This window comes from Sorex fumeus, unplaced genomic scaffold (genome assembly GCF_029834395.1).
Source record: "Sorex fumeus unplaced genomic scaffold, SorFum_2.1 ptg000142l, whole genome shotgun sequence".
Lineage (NCBI taxonomy): Eukaryota > Metazoa > Chordata > Mammalia > Eulipotyphla > Soricidae > Sorex > Sorex fumeus.
In genome coordinates, this window is record NW_026606199.1 from 3,747,567 (window position 1) to 3,763,308 (window position 15,742).

The 15,742-nt window shown below is 61.0% G+C and overlaps 1 protein-coding gene across 1 annotated transcript in view; it reads right to left on the reverse strand.

The window, feature by feature from the left end:
* Positions 1-15,742, reverse strand: part of TCERG1L (transcription elongation regulator 1 like) — a 49,920-nt gene that overhangs the window by 13,308 nt on the left and 20,870 nt on the right. Inside the window, exon 4 of the mRNA XM_056106708.1 lies at positions 7,653-7,829. Within this exon, the coding sequence (XP_055962683.1) occupies positions 7,653-7,829 (177 nt within the window). The remainder of the gene's footprint in view (positions 1-7,652; positions 7,830-15,742) is intronic.

Sequence of the window (15,742 nt, forward strand, 5' to 3'; positions counted from 1 at the left end):
CAGGCACACGCCTGTCCGGGCACTCGTGCAGATGAGGGCTGGCGAGCCGTGTGCTGACGCGGAGGGTCTAGACTCTGCCAAGCCCGGGGGCTGTGGAGGCTCGAGCCGCCCCTGCTTCGCTCTCAGAGGTCCCTGAGGGTGGGGTGCCGAGGGGGGCCCTCAGCCCGGCTCCCAGCTTGCCTGGCAGGGGCTGCACGGGGAGGCCTGGGGCAGAGGCAGGTCCCAGCCCCCCCCGGGGGGGCTCAGGAGCACCATAGGGAAGGGCCTGAGCCCGTGCAACTCGGCTCTGCTCACAGTGCTCTCCAGCCATCCTTCCCACAGTGCTCCATGGGGCCGCCCCACAGGGCCCTGGCCTGCAGCCGGGGAGTGGAGGGGAGCGGGGGGAGATGAGAGGGCGGGTGAGGGGAGCAGCAGGGGGGCACAGGCCGTGTCCTGTGGGGGCTTTGGTGCTTTGGCCTCGCCCTCCTCGCCCTCCCTTCGGGCCTGTAACCTGCACCGTGGGTGCTGGTGCCCAGTGCCCGGAGTCCAGCCCTGCCTGCGTCCCTGGGCCCTGCCTGAGGCACCCGGCTCGGGGCGACCGTGGCTGTGCGCGTGCACAGATCAGAATTCTCAGCGCATCTCCGGCCTGCACCGTACCAGGGCACCGGGGGGCTCCGGCCACACCAGCTGGCCCCGCTGGATGCGCAGACGGCAGGGAGGTGCAGCCACTGGTGCCGGCCCAGGGTCACACCGAGGGCCAGGACCTGGCCGCGACCCCACAGCCAGGAAGGCCGGGTGGGACAGCACCGGGACTGGACAGGCTGGATGCAGTCCATCGGTGGGCGTCCTCCCACCCCTCACTCACTGCCCAGGGCCAGCGGCTGCACCCCGGGAAGTCCACGCCTGCCCCTGGGACCCCCGGGTTCCTTCATTAGGAAACCTCTGTCTGGCGATGCCAGTCCTGGCCCGAGGGACCCGGTGACCATCGGAGGGGTCCTGGCAGCCTGGCCTGTCGCGGCTCCTGCCGTCACTGGCAAGCTCAGGTGCGGGTGCTGGGCTGGGCCGAGCCCTCACCCGGCCACAGGGGTCTCGCGACCATGGGGGGGCAGGTGGGGGCCGCAGGCAGCGCTGTGTGGCCACGCCCCTGCCCTGGGGCTCCCCACAGTGCCCAGCACCACCCCTGGCCCCTCAGCCCCCATCCGCTCCCCACCACGGCCAATTATAAATAACGACGCATTTGTGATTATTTAATTACAGCAAATGAATCATGAACAAACCATTTGTAATTACCTAACAAACGCATGCATCTAAAGGCACTTAAGCTTAAAGAACATCGTTTTCGAATTAATTTCCTAAGATAGGTGCTAAGTGTCACTGCCCAGTTTCTCAGGAGCTGGGCGGGGGCAGCAGGAGGGCCACAGAGGTGGCGGGGGGGGGGGGGGGGGGTCTGCGCTGGACGGGGGAGGGGAGGGACTCGGCCAGCACAGAGCCCATCACAGCTCGGCAGGCTGAGCCCAGCCACACCCGTGCCCAGAAGCTCACTGGCCTGAAGCCCCCGCCCCACACTCCAGACCCTTCTGAGGGTTCTGTCCTCGCCTGGGCTTTCCCGAAGGGCACAAGAGCCTGACTGAGTCACGGATCATCCGCAGAGAAGCAAAGGCCTGACTATGTCCCCTCCCTGCCTCCCCGTCCCTCCTGACCCCACTCCGTCCCTCTCCCTCTTCCTGCCCCATCCCCCCTCTCTCCCACTGCCCCCTCCCTATCTCCCCAGCCAGGCCAGGGCCACAGTTTTGTGGCCAGTTCCGAGGAAGGCCCTGGGCCCAGTCCAGAAGCGGGAGGGAAGGCAGGCCAGGCCCCTGGGACAGGCCCCTCCTCCACCAAGTCCCCTCTGAGCCCGGCACAGTTCCCGTCTGCGGTGGGGGCAGCCCTGGGCCCCGGTCAGCAGGCCCGCACTGGCGGCTCTCGGCAGGCCCAGGTCTGGGCAGGGTCCGACCCGTCTCGGGAACCCACACCCCAGGGCTCAGCTGCTACCCCCAGCCAGGCTGGGTCAGGCACGTTTGCCTGTCAGTGACCATGATTCCGTGGCCAGGAGCCGCCTGGGCGCTACACAGGTTCCCACGTGAAACCAGCTGGGCTGGAGGACACGGCTGAGTGGTCACTGCCGCCAAGCGCCCGGTTCTCCTCCTCCCGCTCCGCTCGGCCTCTCAGGCCCTCGGCAGGGAGGTCAGGGGCCCCCTGGAAGAGCCCGTGACCAAGGCTGCTGCAGGGCCGTCCCTGAGGTCGGTGCCCCCCAGGGACGCCCCCAGCACAGGCCCGAGGAGCAGCCTTGGGGGGCAGGGCCAACGCGGCCACCCCGTGCCGCTGGACAATTCCTGTCCCAGCCTCAAACACAGCAGCCGACCCGCACGAGCACCTCCCGACCCCGTTTCAAGCACCTTCTCTCCTGATCACCCTCCCCCCAGCCCCGCTCCGAGCCCCCTCGCTCTCTCGCTGTCTCTCTTGCTGTCTGTCTCTCGATCTCGTTCTCTCTTTCTGACTCGCTCTGTCTCTCTCGTGCTCTCTCATCCCCCCCTTACTCTCTCTCTCTGTATCACTCGGTCTCTCACTGTCTCTCATTGTCTCTCTCGCTCTGTCTCGGCTCACAGAGAATCGAAGCAGGAGGCAGCAGCTCCACTGTGCCCTCTCCCTACACACACACACACACACACACACACACACACACACACACACACACACAGGAGCAACAGAACAGCAGCACATGGGGTGACCCCAAGCCCCGGGCAGGTGGGAGTGGGGGGCCGGCCCCGGGCAGTGCTGAGGGGGCCAGGCACAGGCGCCCAACAGCCCCTCACACCCCGATGAACTCCCACGGGCCGGTGCCCTCTGCCCCTGAGCTGTCGGGGACCCCGGGCCCTTCATGCCTCTGGCTGCCAGCCGCTGCCCCCTGACCCTGGGCTGCATGGCTGCAGAGGAGCCCTCGAACCGCCGTGGGAGCCACGGGGGCCGAGTCGGGAAGCACCACTGGGCACAAAGCACTTTGAGACTAAGACGTACGTTTAAACAGAAGAGAGACTTGAACTCTGATCCACTTTGATTAAAATGGAATGAACACGCCACAGGCGGCAGCACTGGGCCCAGCGGGACGCGAGCCAGGGGACAGCGACAGCTCCCCCCCGCCCCCGAGGGCCCCACCCAGCTCAGGGCCCACCCCCTGGGCACCCCCACATTCCCAGGCACCCACACACTCGCCAAGGACCCTCACTTACCCCAGTGCCCCCACACCCAGGGCCCCACACCCAGCGCCATGTCCCTGGCCAGGGCTCACACTGGTGCCCATCCAGGCTGAGTCCCCGCCAGTGACCGTGATGGAGCCAAAGGGTCCACGGGCAGAAGCTCCGAGCCGGCCGAGGGAGCGGGCAGGGGGGCAGGGGGCGTGTCTCCAGCCGCCGTCCAGATGCTGAGAGGCCGCAAGAGACGGAGCAACTGCAGGAAACCGTGGATGGGTGCCTATGACGGGACATGTCCCACCCAGACACACAAACGTGTCCCTGCCCACTGTGTGTGGGGCCAGCCTCTGTGTGGTTGAGTCTGGGTGTGCACACATGCAGAGTGTGTGACCGGAGTCAGACATGCGTGTGGCCTCTGGCAACGTGGGAGTGGCGTGGCGTGTGTCCTGTGCTTCACCTGTGGTGTGTGCATGTGCATAGTGTGTCCTGTGGATCGTGTGTTGTGCCGAGTGTGTCCCCTACGGGTGGCCAGCATGCCCTGTGTAGCACACGTGCTGTATGGCATGTCCTATGTATCACACGTGATGTGCAGCATGTCCTGTGTATCATATGTGGCATGGAACACGTTCTATGTATCAGGTGTGGTCTGTAGCATGTCCCCTGTGTATCATGCAGGCTGTGAATTGCGTATCACATGTTCCTGCCTGTTCCATGAATCACATATGCAACGTGTCCCATATTTCACATGTGTCCCATGTGTCATACATGTGCACTGTGTCCTGTGTATCATGTCTGTCGTGTTCCATGTATCACATGTGTGGTGTACCCCTTGTATCACATGTGGCTGTTGCATGTCCCATGTGTCACGCGTGTGGGGTGCAGTGTGCACGTCCTCTGTGACTTGCCAGGCTGAGTGAGATGCTTCAAGCGGGCGCGAGCCCTGGCAGGACGTGGACGCTAAGAGCCCTGGCAGGGCCTGGTGACAGATGGTTCCTACGAGCCTGTCGGTGGCGGGAGACGCCGCTCACAGGCTCCCACACAGCGTCCAGCCCTCGCCTGGACAGATGGCCGGTGCCTCTCACCGTCTTGGAGCCAGATGGGGCAAGCTGGGGCCACCTGCCTCGGTGCCTTCCTGCCAGCACCAGGCCTTCCCCCCAACAGACCTGCCCACCTCGGGACTGAGAGACCCCCCAGCTGCTGGCCACCGCCTCTGCACCCTTCACATGCACCTGTCTCCACGCCGTCTGCCTGTGCACCTCCCAGACGCCAACCAGCCTTCCACGCTGACCGGTCACCAGCTACCAACCCACCCACATCCCTTCTCACCCCCGCTGTCCCACTTACTCATCCATCACCCACTCTCCTTCCTCCCATCCCCCATCCTCACACCCAACCCCACCAGCCTCCCCTCTTCCAACCACCATTCACAAGCACTCACCCGACCGCCATCTTCCATCCAGATCCAGCCACTCGACTCCACCCACGCGTGCCTCTGTCCATCCACCACAGCCGCCCTTTCACCACTCACACCTGCCCACTATCCACCAACAATCAGCCAGCCGGCCACCTACTACGGCCACTCACACTCACACTCACCCTCCAGCCACACTCATCCACCCATCGATTCACCACCAATTCACCCATCCATCCATCCATCCATCCATCCATTCATCTACCCATCCTTCCATCCATGCACCCATCTATCCATCCATCCATCCATCTACCCATCCATCCATCCATGCACCCATCCATCCATCCATCCATCCATCTACCCATCCTTCCATCCATCCATCTACCCATCCATCCATCCATCCATGCACCCATCCATCCATCCACACATCCACTCACCCATCCACTCATCCATCCACCCACCGTCCATCCATCATCCATGGACCTGCCCATACATCTCCTATCCATTGTCCATCCATTGTCCAACCACTCTCCGTCCATCGCCCATCCATTTCCCATCCATGCTTGGGGCTGTGTCTGAGTCCCCTGGGCCCCATTCGTCGTCCTGGATGGGGCCCCCAGGTCAAGGAATCCTGTGTGATAGAAGCAGGAGGCCAGCTGCCAGGAAGGGCATCAGGAAGTGAGACCCCCCTCGCCTCCCCCTGGAGACAAGCTCTCTGGGGGCCAAGCTGGGCTGCCTGGCTGGGGGTTCCACAGTCCCCAGGGATCTACCCAGGCCGTCCATCTGCAGGAAGCAGGTGTCCCCCGCCTCTCTGAGACCCCAGTCACACCACCCTCTGCTCTGAGCCCACCCCGGCCCCCAGCCCCACTCCCTAACCTCAGCCCCCAGCACCCACCCCAGACCCCCAGCCTCTGCCCAGGTCATGTGCAGCCACAGAAGCCCTCTCAGGGGTCAGGCAGAGCCTCCCCCAGGAGGCCCCCTCAGTCGGGAGCCGGGGGGGGGGGCGGGAAGGACACGTCATGGCATCCTTCCTGTCCAGGCCCAGGCTCACCCTCATCCTCGCCCTGCCACCATCACTCTGTCGCCCTCTCCATCACTCTCTCCCTCACCCTGTCACACCCTCACACCGTGGAGGCGGCTGCTGGTGTCTCGGCTCCCCCCAGCCCCCTGGGGCTCACACACGCAGACACGCAGGGTCCCAGATGCCAGAGCACAGACCACAGTGATGGCCACCCCAAGCTTCCAGCCAGGGTCAGAGCCGGGAGGCCCCAGCTGCTCATCCTCCTGTCTCCTATGGGAGTGGGCACCCGCCTGCAGCATGGCGGCTGGCATGGAGTCGAGGTGGTGCAGGGGCTGGAGCAGCAGTCCCAGGAATGCCCGAATCCCCCTGAGGAGGGAGGGGAGCCCAGAGCCCAGCACCAGCTGTCCGCTGTCCACTGCAAATGCACTCACCTCGCCTCCACACAGCTGCCAGAACCACGGCGCTGGCAGCTGTGGACGGAGCCACTGCGGGGCCACGGGAAACGCGGGAGAGGCAGGGCTGAGCCCAGGCCTGGGAGACCCTGGCCATGGCAGGGTGACAGGCAGCCACGGCAGTGCGGTGGCCTGTGGGGGGAGGGTAGCAGGGCCACACAGCGAAGACTGGTGGGCCAATGCAGAGGATGGCCCGGGAACCACCGTGAGGCAGGCTCTGACCTGGCCACCGGGTGTCCCTGAGCTCATCCCGGGCACCGCATGTCCCCGCCATGGGCAGCATGACCAGAACAGAGCAAGCCCGTGAGGACGGCTTGGCTGTGTCACCCCCCCCCCCGCCCCTCCCACTAACGCACAGCATCTGAGCAGGCGACGGGGGACTCGAGTACAGGTCACAGGGCCAAGGTGTGCGACTGACCGGGCACCATGGGAACCCGGAGCACAGCTGGAGCAGCCAAGGGGCATGTGGGCCTCAGGGCCCAGCGCCCAGGTGCAGAACGGAGACCCCCACAGGAAGCAGAGACGCTGCTGGGTAAACACTGCCCCTGCCCGGGCCCCAGACAAGCAGGTCCCTGGGTGCACGGCCCGTCCCCACCAGCTTCTCCAGCAGACACCCTGGGCCCCGGAAGAGGGGTCAGGGCCCAAAGGGGCAGGTCATGGCGAGTACAAGTCAGACCCTCCCTCTGCCCCACGACCCCCAGACGGGGACCCTGGGAGGAATGACAGTGCCACTCTACGTGTCTGTGTATGTGTGTGTGTGTGTGTGTGCGCGCGCGCGTGTGTATGGGGAGTGTCTGTGTTTCAGTGTAATGTGTGTGTGCATGAGAGTGTGGGAATGTAATGTGTGTATATGTGTGCGTGTGTGTGTATGAGTACGGCAGCACCTGTGTTTCACTGCGTGAGTGTGGGGGGGTTGTGGGACCGTCTGTTTCACTGTGTGAGTGTGTGTGTGTGTGTGTGTGTGAGAGAGAGAGAGAGAGAGAGAGAGAGAGAGAGAGAGAGAGAGAGAGCGGGAGTATCTGTGTTTCTGTGCACGCGTGTGTGTGTGTGTGAGTATCGGAGTGTCTGTGTTTCACTGTGGCTGTGGGTGTGAGTGCCCGTGTCAGTGTGTGCGTGAGCGGTGTGTGAGTGGGTGTGCGACTGAGGCCCTGTGCAGTTTCCCATGGGTGTGGCCCGTGGCCCACAGCAGCCTGGAGCCAGAGCAGAGGCCTTCCAGCCTGGGCACCTGCAGGCAATGGGCTGGAGCAGGCCCGGCTGGAGCCTCTGGACAGAGGCCGGGAAGAGTCCCCACCTGGCGGCCGCCCGGCACCCACCTGCAGGAGTGCAGGTCAGGGACCACCCATGCCTTTTCTTGGCTGGAAACTAGGCCGGCAGCACCCGGAGGGTCCCTTGAGCCCCAATCTCCCAGTGGTTCAGTGAGGCCGCAGCAGACCAGCGCCTGGGGCCTTCCCCCTGACCCGTGCCCCCCTCCCCGCCATCCCCGACTGGGCACCCAGGTACGAACAGTACAGAAAGTGTCCCCCGGCCTGGGCAGAGGGGTGGGCGCGGGGCTCGGGGCCTACCTGAGCCGGGGCGGGGGCGCAGCGGCAGCTGGACGGGCGCCAGAGTCAGCAGGTGGCAGGGCTGCATGGTGGGCGGTGCCGGGCCTTTGCCGTCCTCAGGCTCCATGGAGACCACGGCGGTGGCGGTGATGGCGATGGCCGGGCTGCGGAGTGGCCAGAGGCCGGCGTGACGGGCGTCTGCGCAGAGGGGACGAGTCGGCATCCGCACCCCCGGGAGACAGGCCAGCCCCGAGCCCCTCACACGCAGGCTACGTGGGCAAGGCGGGACTCCCGCTGCCCCTGGCGCTCTGCCCCCCACTCCCCCCGCCCGGAACACGGTCTCACTCGTTCCCGGCTCCCCACTCTACTCCACCACAGCCCTGGGAACCTCCACCAGGCAGGCTTCCAGGCTCTGAGCGTCTTCTGAGCCAGGCCGAGGCCTGTCCCCTCAGTCCGCTTGTCACGGAGAAGACACCACCTGCACACGCTGGTCCCTGCCACCAGCCCCCCAGAACCAGACTCTCTCCCTCAGGGACAGCCAATGGGAGGAGACAGTTCACGCCGGGACCCGCTGCTCAGTGCAGGGAGGGCGGAGGGGGTGGGGCGTGAGGGGTCAGCAGTGCAGGGATGCTTCGCTCCTGAGAGGTGAGCCTGGCCTGGGCCCCCCACCCCACCCCTGCAGGGGACCCGGGGAGACCTGACCTAGATCCCCCACACCCCCGCAGGGTCTCCCGAGTCCTGGCCAGTGTCGTCATGCCGAGGCTGCCACCCATGGACAGAAACTTCTCCCCACGATGCCCCCCGCACCATTCCCCCGCCATATCACCTGCCCCCACCACCCCCTCCACCAACCACCATACCAAACTCCCTGCACCCCCATTCCTCCAACCCCCCACCTCCTTCTGACAGTACCTGGAACCGTCTACCACGTGCCCCTCCCCAGCCCTGGCCCCCTGGGCTCACACCCAGTGACCCCCGTGCAATCACGGCCCGAGGCACGGAGGGGCCCCAAGCTGGTCCTCACGTGCCTGGGCCTGCCTTGGAGCTGACCCACCCGGCACATCCGTGCCGCCCACAGCGGGGACCCCCGTCCCCAGAGCCCACCCTGGTGGAGTGAGCAGGGGCCAGACCCCAGCCAGACCCCAGATAAACCAGCTGTGCCTCCATTTGGAAATACTGACTCGCAGTCATTTTCATGATTCCGCGTAATTTGATGCACAGAATTTGAATATCCGTTTTATTAAAGCGAGAGATTAATTAAACCACCCAGAAGAACAAATTCCCACTAATTCCCACTAATCCCGAGCAATGAAGGAGCCGGAAAAGCAGCAGGACGGCGTGACCCTCTGGCCCCGGCCCAGGACCTTGGGGGTCTGTGACCTTCAGCGGCGGCTGGCACCCTGCCATGCCCGCAGGGCTCCGAGCAGCCCCACGCCGGCCTCCTCCCGGGCTCTGAGCAGGAGCTCACCCTCCCGGGATCCCCGGCGGCTCTCGGACGGGACGTGTCCATGCCCCACGTGTGGTCACTGCTCATGGGACACGCCTGCGTACCATGTGACTGGTGCCCACAGGTCACGTCCACGCCCCACATGCAGCTGGGACTCCCAGGTAAGTCCGTGCAGCTCTGCAGCTGGTGCTCGGTATCCAGGGCAGGACACCCGACCCTCACCCCAGAGGCGGTGAGCTGGGTTCCGGGGCCCTCAGGACGTCAGCAGGTCCATCAGGGCTGCAGTGCCGTGACCCCCGCAGGACCCTGGGGAGGGCCCCCGCGCTGGGCACGGCAGCAGACGCGCATCAGCACAGAGCGGGCGGCCTCTCCACTGGCCCTCAAGTGTGCCCCCCACTTGTCTGCAGATGGCCCGGGCCGAGCAGAGAGTTCTAGAAGGCACGAGGCAGGCTGGGTGTCATCAACGCTCTTCCCACTCTTCACTCTGCTCGAGCCCCTGCAGTGAAGCGCTAAACGGTCCTCCTTGGTCCTCCCACCCCCCACATGCTCCTCCCACCATGACGCAGAGCCTCTGGGTGACGGGACTGTGATGTCAGGACACCCACGGGGGCCACGTGGTGCGCCAGTCCCGCCCCGCCAGCAACGTGCAGGAGGGAGGCTGGGCTCCCGTGGGGGGGCTACCACACTTACCTCCTCCCACCCACTTTCCCAGGAAGCGGCCCGGGGGGGCTCCTTGCCTGGCACCCTGCTGGCCACAGCCCTGGAGTGAGGCCCTGAGGGCAGTTATCTCAGGAACGTTCTGGTTCACGTGACTCCCTTGGGGTTCGGGGAACCCTGTCACTGAACTGGGGCCTCGTTCTGGAGAAACAGGGTGCAGCAGCGCGTGTCGGGGGGCCGGGGTCCAGTCAGTCACAGCCGCGCAAACAGGGAGCAGGGTTTGCTCAACAGCTGCCCCGGCCCGGGCTCTCGATCTGGGGTGAAAACCATCAGCTGCCGTGGCCCGTGACAGGAAGTGGAGGCCACAGGGACTCGCGCAGTCCGGCCCGCGCATCTGGAGAGGCCCAAGAGACGGGGTCACCTGCACTCTGCTGCGGGTCTGAGGTTCCCCGCGACCCGCGGACACCACCCCAGCTGGAGGGGCTGAGCCCTGCACAGCGCAGGGCCCGTCTGCTTCCGGCTGAGGAGGTGGGGGTGGCAGAGGGGCTCCCCCACCCTCCCCGAGCCGCAGGCGCACTCAAGCACAGAGAAGCGCAGCCCACGCCCACGTGGGAAGGCCGGGCCATCAGACCTGTGGGCACCAGTCACATGGTACGCAGGCCCGCGCCCCTCCCGAGGCCAGACCCCAAGGAGGGGGTTGGGAGTGCGGACACGGCACGGTGGGTAGGCTCCTGGCTCTCGCCCACAGAAAGGCCCGGTCACATCACACTCCCGCTCTTCCTCTGCAGAGGCGGTGCTGCCGGGAGCCAAGGCCGCCCCGATTCCTGCCCGGGACGGGGGTCCTTCTGCCTTTCCTGACAAAGGGCCACACGCCTGGGCCCAGTCAGGTCCCCAGAGCCCGGCCTGCCCTGCCCTGCGACCACCCACACCCCCTGAATGTGCCCACAGGGCCGCACCCCTGCTGGCCCTGGGCCGCCCTCCCACACACACCGTGGCCGGCGTCCTCGATCCTACAAGCCTCGGGGACACCAATAAAGCCACGGTGACAGCAGGGCACCGTGTGGGCACAGGGACAGATGTTCCAGAAGCGCCTCATCCAAACACTCGGGGACCCAGAGCTGCCCTGAGGCAGAGGCAACAGATGTTGGAGAGGCAGCGTGTCGCCAAGGCCCTGGCCCAGACAGCTCGGGTGACGAAGCATGGCAGACTGGATCCCGGGCGTTGACCACTGGCCAACACTCTGACACCAGGGGCCGTGGCAGGCCTGGCAGAGCCACAGAAAACCAGGGCCCGGCTCTCCCCCAGGAGGAATCAGCACAGCCCTGCGGATGGGCCTAACCTAGCAGGGTGAGCTGAATGCTTCGCTGAAAAATAATCCTTGTCCCACGCTAACTCCTTACAGGCCTTCAACCAAACTTGGGGTTGAACTAAAGAAAGCCCCAGTGGCGCCTGTGATTCAGGAGAAGTCGGGGAGCCTCTGATCAGAGCCTGGCCTCGGGCTGCACGCTGACACCAGAGACAGAGGGGTGGGGCCGGAGGCGTCGCCGCTCGACTGCGCTGCAGCTCAGTGGCCGAGAGGAGCTGAACGTTTAGACCCCAAGTGCTGAAGCAAAATGCCCCCGGAGCAGCGAGATAATCCCGGACCTTAGATTTCTTAACTGCACTGCAAAGCTCAGAGTGGTTTTAGGTAACAGAGGCAGCGTATACATCCCAGCAGCAGAAGCAAAGTCTAAACTTTCGAATTAACAAAAATGTTGATCAACAGCAACAAACTGAGAATAAGAGGATAGGGAAGGCGAAATACCAAACGAACCGGGTGGAAATAAGCTGACTGGGGAAGAGCCACAGTGTATCATATCGACTGACTGACTAGCAACAGACAAAACCTCAGTGGCTGGAGAGAGAAACGGCCCAGCTACTTTGTCTCTCCAAAGACACACTTAACTTCCCTGGAGCACAGGAAGGAGAGCGGGTGTGTAAACAGGTAAACAGACCGGGTGGCCGTTGCGCTGTGTGACCTGAAATGCACAGAGGCTATAAGCAGCAAAGCACCACTGTGCAAAGAGACTATCACAGAACAGGGGAAAAAAGGTCAAATTACCCATAAAATGATAATAACCAAAAATATGTACTGGCTTCATGAAACAGTGTCAAATTTGATTAAACCGGGAGAGGATTTGAGAAACCTGCCACCAGTGAAACATTTTAGCATCTTTCCGAAACATTCTCAAAAGGAAAAATAAAATTAAACGTGATTCTCAAGCCTATTCAAATGCAGATAGATAGAACCTTGCAACCAACGTTGAAAGATAGATTCTTATCAGCCACAATAAATGGATCCTCCATGAAAACTAATTACTTACCAGGCCGTAAAGCAAATCTCAACCCGTATTGTCATGACAGGGGGCTGGAGCACCAACACAGCAGGAAGGGCCCTGGCCTTGCCCGCGGTGAACCGGGATGCCGTCCCCGGCACCCCACAAGGTCCCCCGACCCCCACGGGAGTGATCGCTGAGTGCAGAGTCAAGAGGACTGATCTCTGTGGGGTGTGCCACCCCCTCCACGAAAAAAGAAGAGAAGGAAAGAAAAGAAAGCGTGTCATTGCAGAGATCACAGCCGCCCGGGCTTGCGAGGGGGAGCGGGCGTCTCGTGGCTCGCGGAGCACAGGCCTTACGTAGCCCGCCATGGGGGAGCCCCCGCCCCCAAATCCACAGGACATCAAATCACAACGGAAATATTTAAATGGGCAATACTGAACGACAAATGGAGCAGACCGATAAATGGACAGCGCAGTCAAATGTGTGAAAGACGTGACTTGAACGGTTTATTCAAAAAGGTAAAATTAACGTGTAAGCAAACAAATTAAAGATTTAAGTATATTTAAACGACCTGAATGAACTCAAAGGAAAGGGAAGAAAATATGGAGAAGGAATGAACACAGTTAACATTCTCTACGGAAACTCGTAACAGGCGAAGCTGTTTCTCTGAATTGCTAATAAAGCAGACAGATCCCTTGCCTGAGGCAGGCTGGAGTGGGGATGGCTCGAAGGGGTGGGAGGGAGACTGGGGACACTGGGGCTGGGAAGTCACACTGGTGGAGGGCTGGGTGCGAGGACTCTGTATGACTGAAACGACATGAACAAAAACCATGAAAATTTTGTAATGCTCTATCTCACAGTGATTCAATTAAAAAACAAACAGAAAAAACCCTCTAGTGAAGGCAACGGGGGCATTTTAAAATAAAGTGGTACAAATAATCATGATAAACACTGATATAATTAAAAGATCAGTAAATGCCGCGAATGGTTGTATGCCCAAACCAGTATGAAAACTGAGAGGCAAATATGAATTCTAGGAGAAAATGAACATGTCGGTGGTGAGACAGTAATCACTTAATCACTTAATCACTTAACTTCCCGTTAGTCGTCGATTTGCGCCAGCGGGCGCCAGTAACGTCTCCATTTGTCCCTGTCGCGTGCTAGTGTAGCCCAATGGCATCTGTTCACTCCGGGAACATGAAGGGCCTCAAACCGATCGTTCATGATCTTGACGAAGAAGTCTGACCATCTGGTAGGTGGGCGGCCACGCGGTCTTTTGACATCCCGTGGAATCCAATCAGTAACAGCGAGACAGTCTTTCCCTCTCGGAAAGACTGGCAAGCTACCGAGAGTATTCCGCCCGCACGGAAGAGCCTGGCAAGCTATCCGCTGTGTATTCGATATGCCAAAACCAGTAACTACAACTGGTCTCATTCACCTGACCCTGAGACAGTAAGACACGGAAAGCAAAAATAGTCCCATAATCAGAAATGCTGAATTCCGATGTAGCTGCTTCCACTGAGGGAAGACCAAAGCCGGACGTCCGCCAGGCCAAGAGCAGAGGGCAGCGCACGCCGAGTGCCACAGGAGAAATCGCGGAATTAGAACTGGAGTCCCCTTGTCAAGGGCGGCTGCACAGCCAGACATTCTCCTGCTAAAGGCAGATGAACACAGAGCAGGTGAGCACAGAGCAGGGAGCAAGCACAGAGTGAGTGGTCCCAGCACAGCAGAGGCAGAGGGAGGGGGGTTCAGGCAGATCCTCAGAGATGCAGAGTGGGGTGCACAGGCCAAGCTTCATCACAGGGGGTCTGCGGCATGGAGCTGGGGTACATACAGGGTCAAACTGCGTCACAGAGGGTCTGTGGCATGGAGCTGGGGTGCCTGAATGAGCCCACAGTCTAGCACTAGTCAACACTGCGGTGATGGACTGAGAAAAAGAAAGAGCAGAAGAAAAGGAACATCACTAGGCAAATGCCATCACTTCGTTATTACAAAAAAGAGCCATGAGTGATGAGGCAAGGAAAGAAGATTCTGGAGCTGCAGAAGCAGGTGGCGGCGCCAATGCCCCCCTACTGTAGCAGCAGGGACAGAGATGCCTCGTGCCACAGGGAGCTGTTTGGGGACAGTCCCTACCACGTCAGCGGTGGCACTGAAATCCTTGCCAACAAAGGGACGTCCGTTTCGCTTTCAATCTTAGAAATGTGTGTCATGAATTGCTCCACTGGTCTCAACATAAACTTTGTTTCTAAACAGCTTTCTCAGTATTTCCAGGGTGCTTAATCTTCATGCCCCCTCAAGGCACCCCACCCCCTTCCGTCAGTTCCATCAATATCCAGGTGTGTCCCTTTACTTCGCACTGTTGATCGTTCTGGTCTCTTTACGGATTTCACACACAAGTGAAATCATCCAGCAATCATCCTTTTCCTTCTGACTTACTCTGCTTTGTACAATCCCCTGGAATCCCTTCCGTTTTGTTGCAAATCAAAAATTGTTCATCTTTTCATGGATGTGACGTTATTATTCCACTGGATAAACAGACGCTTCACACCTTTATCCAAGTGTCCATGCATGGGCCCTTCAGCTGTGTCCAGATTTTACTGTATCACTGTATCACTGTCATCCCATTGATCATCAATTCACTCAAGCGGGCACCAGTAACGTCTCTATTCGTCCCAGCCTGGAGATTTTAGCAGCCTCTCCTTATTCGTCTTTCCCAACAACTGGAGGCTCTTTTAGGGTCAGGGGAACGAGACCTGTTAGAGTTACTGGTTTTGGCATATCAAATATGCCACGGGGAGCTTGCCAGGCTCTGCCTGTGCGGGCGGGACACTCTCACTATCTTGCAGGGCTCTCCAGGAGGCATATATTTCTCTCTATGATTTGTTGCCATATTTTACTATGAAAAAAAAATGTCTGCAAGTCTCAGGGAAGAGAGAAAGTTGAACGTGTTTCCCCAACGCCCAGGAGCAGAGTCTGGGACTGACAGGTCACTCTTGACCTTCCTGGGACACCCCTTGGCATTTTCCAAAATGGCGGCACCAACTTCCCTTCCCCACAGCAGTGCCCGGGGCTGCCTTCTCTTCGCAGCCTCTCCGATGTGGCAAAAGCCCCCCTGGCAGGTGCCAGCCGGGGCCCTGATCAAACATGATGAGAAGTATCTGTGTTCAAGCCTGTGCCTGCTGGTGGTCCTCTCGGGAGGAGGGTTGACTTGAATCTTGAGCCATTTTTCATGTGCCTTCCTTACAAACCTTGGGGATCACCCCCTTGGCAGATGTACAATGCACAAGGGTCTTCTAGTCGGTAAAATGAAAACGTACAAAGGTAAAATTAAACAAAGACAGGCAGATGCAAAGGAGGAAGGACGCCCTCTCTGACCTTGGCCACTGACTCTCCGGGGCTTCCCCAGGGCGCTCTCAAGTCCTTCAAAGCTACCGGCAACTGGGAGCAAGAGGCGTTGAAGTCTGGAGTCAGAGCAGATGGAAACTTGCCCTGTGCTGCATTTGGGCAGCAACGGACAGAATCCTGCTAAGCAAAGCAAGTCAGGAAGAAAAGGGCCAGCGACAGAGGGTCGCGCTCCTGTGCCGCGTGCAGGGAACGGGGTGAGGGCTTCAGCGACCCCCAAGAGAAACACCCCAGAGATGGGGCTGGCATAACCGTACTGAGGGGCAGGTGGGGAGGGGCCGTGGATC